The sequence below is a fragment of the Agelaius tricolor genome, unplaced genomic scaffold (genome assembly GCF_023055355.1).
Source record: "Agelaius tricolor isolate 1412-34295 unplaced genomic scaffold, bAgeTri1.0.p SCAF_16, whole genome shotgun sequence".
NCBI classification, from domain to species: domain Eukaryota; kingdom Metazoa; phylum Chordata; class Aves; order Passeriformes; family Icteridae; genus Agelaius; species Agelaius tricolor.
In genome coordinates this window covers 12,014,945-12,020,984 of record NW_027269276.1, presented here as the reverse complement: position 1 = coordinate 12,020,984, position 6,040 = coordinate 12,014,945, and the positions used below count along the sequence as shown (strand labels likewise).

General features: G+C 52.5%; 1 protein-coding gene across 1 annotated transcript; it reads left to right on the top strand.

Annotated features, from left to right (window-relative positions):
* Nucleotides 1–2,216: 2,216 nt before the first annotated feature.
* On the top strand, nt 2,217–5,690 carry BCL2L10 (BCL2 like 10). The gene is made up of 2 exons (XM_071441548.1): nt 2,217–2,718; nt 4,520–5,690. Exons 1-2 carry the CDS (start codon nt 2,317–2,319, stop codon nt 4,649–4,651), a joined length of 534 nt encoding a protein of 177 aa, XP_071297649.1. The 5' UTR covers nt 2,217–2,316; the 3' UTR covers nt 4,652–5,690.
* Nucleotides 5,691–6,040: the final 350 nt, after the last annotated feature.

Genomic DNA, 6,040 nt, shown 5'->3' with positions numbered 1-6,040 from the left:
TTCTCCTGCAAAAATCTCAGGTAAAACCCAGATCTACCAGAAAATTGCTTCTGGAATATCTTCTGGAAATACCCAAGGTGAACCACAGCAAATGGGAGTGAGCAGCCCATGAAGTGCTTGAAATGCCACCTCAGTTCCCCCTAGATTCAGGAGGCGAGAACTCAGATTGTTTTCCTGCTCAGAAGGATCCCAGCTAATGTAATGTTTTCTTTCCAGATCCTTGTTGGATATGTGGAAGGAACTGGAAAATGCAGGGTATGTGTTTTGTGGGAGCTCCTTGGGTTGCAGCAGGATGCCAGTGAAAAGCTGGGCACTGAAATTCTGTTGAGGGCCCAGGCTATGACTTTTTGGGTAAATCAGATGTGCAGATCACCTGGAGGTGCAGCAGTTCAGCTTTCTGCCTTGTCAGGAGAGAACTGAGCTGTGGCCAGCTGTCCTCTCGACTTCAGTGTGGGTTTTATGGTCAGCCTGAAGGTGGCTTGTGGAAGCGCTCAGTTTAGTCACCGAAAAAAGCACCTTCTTAACTTAGGTGCATTGTTTCATTTCCCCTCTTCTGAGGGCCTGGGGAAGTGCTGAGCCAGCTTGTTCTGAGTGACATCAGTGTCCAAACTGTCACCAGATCCAGAGAATGACTCTGACATTGCATCTTGCACTTCTGTTCTTGCATGGAGAAATGCTGTGGGTTTTGCACTTCAGGGCCTCTGCCTTTGGACTCGTGTGGGGGGGTGCATGGGCTTGCCACCTGTGAAAATCACCTCTTTGTTCCTGAGGTAATGGTGAAAACATCAACCAGGATAGGCCTCAACTTCCCATCAGATAAATGACACTTGGAGGAACAGGACACTGAAGTACCCATTGTGTTTTTTGCTCACTAAAGGCTGTCTGGGGAGGCTTTGGAAAACCCATGGTTTCCAGATTTCCCTGTTCGTATTTCAAGCTATTTGTGTCAGAAACACCTCTATTCCATAAATGTGTGGAGAGAAAGGAGCTGTAGCTGGGGCCTGTCCTGTTAAACAAAAATGCTATATAAAAAGGAAAGGTGGAAAAGGATATTGCTAGAGAAAGAGCAGCCTCTCCCTCTTGCACTCATTGTGAGGAATGCAATAGGAAATTCCTGCTCCAGGATTAACAATCATAAGGGAAAATTGTTTTAAAAACATGTGTGTAAAACTCTTATGAAAAGTACAGATCTCATTCCAGCCACTGCTCTAGCACATAAACAGACTCTATTTTCCTGCTTCAAAACAAAACAAAAGCCAAGAATGGGGATGTAGAACTAAAGTTCGCCTTAGGAGGGACTCTAAGGGATCCGGCCAATTCTTGATAGTGATCTGAGAAATTGCAACAGGATTGATTCCAACCACCTATTTTTGGATTTTCTAATGGGGATGTAACATGGAGACAGCTGTATCTCAGGACAGATGGAATGAAGCCAAGCTGTGCTGACACACTGGGCACCTTGAGCCGGCTGTGGGACAAGAGGTGAGGCAGCCACAGTGCCAGGGGCTGCAGCAGTGCCTGTGCCAGCATGGGCACAGCAGGGCTGGGCTGTGACAGCGTGGGCACCGCCACGCTTTGCCCTGGCACCTTCAGCAGCTCACCTGCAAAGGGCACTGAGCAGGACGCACAGGCTGGGTGTACCCTGTGTCCTATGCCGGGTACCCTCTGCCATGTGCCCTGTGCCATGTGCCCTGTGCCGGGCCTGCACCGCGCTTGGGGCGGTGTTCAGGGCAGTCCCGATAGGCTGGGGAGCAGCTGATGCTCTCGGAGCTGCCCCGGCACGGCCGGGATGCAGGGAAGGTGTCCCGTGTGCTCTGCAAATGACACCCTTGGCCAGCGCTGTTCTCAGCTGCTTTATCTAACAGTGTGCAGGGCCCGACTTTGCGCCATGAAGGTCCTAATCCTATATTTTGCCTATATGCTCATCAAAAAGCAAAGGCCACTGCATTTGCTGGGTAAAAAACTCACCTCATGACCCTGAAAAACCTGTATCTCCTTTGATGAAAAGAATACAGGTTCGGGCGGGAACAAATGTGGAACAAAAAAGCCAAAAGGGATGAAAACACGTATTTGAGAGCCAGCACCCGGTAAATCCCTCAGCTGCCCAGCGAGGCCCGCAGCAGTGTGCCGCAGATGTCTTTCCAGGGATGCGGGCGGTCCCTCCCGATGGGAACGTGCCCGCTTGGCCCCTCCCCGGAGGAGGGGAGTCCGGGTGGGCCGGGCCGGGCCGGGCCGGACCGGGCCGGGCGGAGGGGCCGCCCCGCCTCTTAGTCGGCGGCAGCTGCTGCTGCGGGGCTGCCGCCGTGGGCAGCCGCCATGCCGCGCTCGCTGAAGGAGGAGACGGCGCTGCTGCTGGAGGATTACTTCCAGCACCGCGCCGGCAGCGCCGCGCTGCCCTGCAGCCCCACGGCGGGCACGCTGCGGCGGGCGGCGGCCGAGCTGGAGCGGCAGGAGCGGCCCTTCTTCCGCTCCTGCGCGCCGCTGGCGCGGGCCGAGCCGCGGGAGGCGGCCGCGCTGCTGGCCAGGGTGGCGGCGCAGCTGGAGGCCGACGGCGGCCTCAACTGGGGCCGGCTGCTGGCGCTCGTGGTGTTCGCCGGCACGCTGGCGGCCGCGCTGGCCGAGCGGGGCTGCAGCGACGGGCCGCGCTGCCTGGCCGCTCACCTGGCCGCCTACCTGGCCGAGGAGCGCGGCGAGTGGCTGGAGGCGCACGGCGGATGGGTGAGCGGGGACGGGGCGGCGGGAGCGGCCTGGGGCGGCTGCCGGGACCCTCACCCCATCCCCGGTTAGCGGGGCAGGACGGACCCCGGCTCCGTGCGGCGGCTCGTCCCGGGGGAGACGTGCCCGCCTCACTGCCGGCGATGGGCGGGCACCCGGGGGCTGCTGGCCATCGCGACACGATTTGTGACCCTCGGGGATGGTGGCCATCGCGACACGATTTGTGACCCTAGGGGATGGTGGCCATCGCGACACGCGGTGTGTCCCCGGGGGCTGCTGGCCATCGCGACACGATTTGTGACCCTAGGGGATGGTGACCATCGCGACACGATTTGTGACCCTAGGGGATGGTGGCCATCGCGACACGCGGTGTGTCCCCGGGGATGGTGGCCATCGCGACACGTACTGTGTAACCGGGGGATGGTGGCCATCGCGACACACGCGGTGTGTCCCTAGGGGCTGCTGGCCATCGCGACATGCGATGTATCCCCGGGGGATGCTGACTATCGCGACACGCGGTGGGTGCTCGCTGGGCCATTGGGGTGCCTGCGGGTGCCCGCTCACGGCCCCGTGGGGATGCAGCCGCCCGATCCCGCAGGAGCGATGTTGCTGGTTGAGGGAGCGAGGTTTCCCTTCCCCTCGGCTCCGCAGCCTGTGGATTTCGGCGAGCAGGCTGGCACAGGTCCTGTCCCAGGTGTGAGCACAAACCTGTGCCTGTCCTTAAGCACACCTGTGTATTAAGGCGCTCAGCCTGCAGACCTGCGGCTCCTGTTCTGTCCGTCCCGAAGCCGGTCAGGTCGGGCCTGGGGAGGAAAGTGTGGGTATTTTGTCCACCCCGAGAGATGCACACTTGGAGGTCCAGCTTTTAAGGCGTTGGTGCAGCTCTGCCTGCATTTCTGAACAAAATGTCAGCTATCCCACAAAACTGCTCGTTTCCTATTTCCAGTCCTAGTGGAATATTTTGTCAGTACAAATAAGCACTAAAAATAGAAAGGAAGGGAAGTAGCCACTGGTTTAGTTGACTTTTCCAGAGACCAAAATGAACTTGGTTTTCCAGTGGTCACTGGTCCATCTGGCCGCTCAGAACAGTGTGGTGGTTGGCTGCAGAGGACACTGTCACTTGGCAAAATTGGCAAAATCCTATTGCCTGTTCGCACAAATCAAAGTGTAAAGAACAAAGTTCCGGAAGAAATTAAGAGTATAACTTGTTTACATAGACATCTGCGGAGCAGAGTTCAAACATGACCATCTGGAGTTGTATTGCTGCCACTTCTGATTATCACAATGATCTGGGAGAGCAGCTGCCAGCTTTGCTCTGTCATAGGTCAGCTCTGAGCAGTGTCCACCCGGCCTTTCCAAGAGAGTGTGTAATCAGTCTCACATCCACAGAGATGGGACTGGCTTTGGCCTCCTGTCTTAAAAGTGGAAATTTCCATATCCTGTGTTTGAGATGCTTTCTGAAACTTAAAGTAGGAGGAACAGTGCTGGCAGCTTCCATCAGAAACTTGCCTAAAAGGGCAGAAATATGTAATGACACACTGAGCATCTCAATAGGAAGTATCCAATTGTCTCTTGAGCTAAGTATGCAAGCACTTGTAGCTACTCCTTTCTGTTGCCTTGTGCAGAAGCTCTCACAAAATGCTTTTGCCTGTGCCCAAGGCAGTGGGTTTAGACTTCCATGACTGGAACAGAGACCTGCAGCTGACAGAGGCTGAGCTGGGAGGATGAAACTCAAAGGCTTGTTAAAGAAACCCAGTTTAACTGCGAGCTAAACAACTGAGTGTCCTTTCTGTTGGTGTTGCAGGATGGATTCTGTCGGTTCTTCGGCAGACCAGGCTCGGAGGCAGCTGAGCAGAGCAGCACCATTGGCAACGCCATCGTGGCGGCAGCGGCGGGCATCGGCATGGCGGGGCTGGCGTTCCTCCTGGTGCGGTAGGACACCGACGCATCTTGCCCAGGGAAAGTACTCTCAAAACTGACAGTTTACCAGATTTCACTTTATTTTCTATAGAACAGACCCTCTAAGAAGAAGTCTATATTTTTAAACTGGCTCAGAAAACTGCCTCACCAAATCCTTGGCCATAAACTGCTTCACTCACTACCCAGTGACGGCACAGACAGATGTATACTAGAGCACTATTTGTGTGTGTTCAAAACCCCTTGTCTCCAAACACCCTCTGTCTGGACTTTCTTTTTTGAAGGTGTAACCTAAACTTTAGCATGGTTCATGTACTGTAACTTCTGAGTGCTTGGTGTTATGCTAGGAAAACATTATGGTGGGCTTGCTACTACTAAACCCTCCGTTCAAGATGTCTCATTTACGTGGAGGCAAGTTTGGAACCCGCCTTCATTAATGCTGTAAAGTGGGCGAACCTTGACTGTGATCTAACGTGGTTTATGGCTTCAAACGTGCACAGCACTTGTAATCAAAAGGCAACTCATTTGTTGATTTAGGGCAGTTGGTGCCTGTGATGCTAGAAGCATTAGGGCTTAATGTAACATAAGGCTGAATTCATTACACTACAAGAAGGTAAGTATTGACACAGGATGGTAATGGCTGCAGTACTGGTTCCTACTGAAAGGAAAAGAATTTAAATATTAAACCTTAATTGGTATATTGAAATCCAGTGAAGGCTGGAATTTCTCTGGATTTCCCTTACAAAGTGAGAATTTCCATATATCTTAATATATTTTTGAAGTATTTATCACTGTATAATACTTGTAGCCATGACATCTTTATTTTTGTTTAAAACTTAATGCTGGTTCTCGTCACTCTAGTGTGTATCAAGCGTTGTCTTGTTTTAGTAATATTTCACTCTGTTTCAAAATGCTGTGTATTTCTTTCAATGGTTGTACAAATTGCCTTATGTTTCTGGTAGCTTTTGAATAATGTTCCTGGGTTACTCACAACGTGTACAATTTTACTATGGTGACTTCAAAGGTGAATAAATGTCAAGTATTTTTATTTTAAAAAACCTTTCTGATTATTAGGTCAGATGAGTGCTGCTGCTCAGACAGTGAGTGTTTTGGTGGTTACCTGGATCCATCAGTTTATATTCACTGTATTGCTGGTGCTTTGACCTGAGACAAGGACTGGTGGAGCACCAGAGCAGTTTGATACCAGTCTCCGGAGCAGTCCTGCACTCCAAACTAGAGCTGACACAGCCTGAGTGGAAAATCCCATCCAAAAGGTCCATCTTCAGCATCGTGTTTGGAAGCAACCTGGTGGTTTTGTAGGCCAAAGTTTAACATAGGTGGGTGCAATTAGGCTCCTCTGAGAGCTGCTCCTGCTTGTAGAGAGTGACAGAGGTCTTGTTTCTTCTCT

Bases quoted from the DNA above. Each gene is read 5' to 3' on its own strand.
- BCL2L10 (XM_071441548.1), top strand. From the start codon at position 2,317: ATGCCGCGCTCGCTGAAGGAGGAGACGGCGCTGCTGCTGGAGGATTAC. The intron at 2,719-4,519 runs GTGAGCGGGGAC...TTGGTGTTGCAG, and splicing joins TGGAGGCGCACGGCGGATGG to GATGGATTCTGTCGGTTCTT.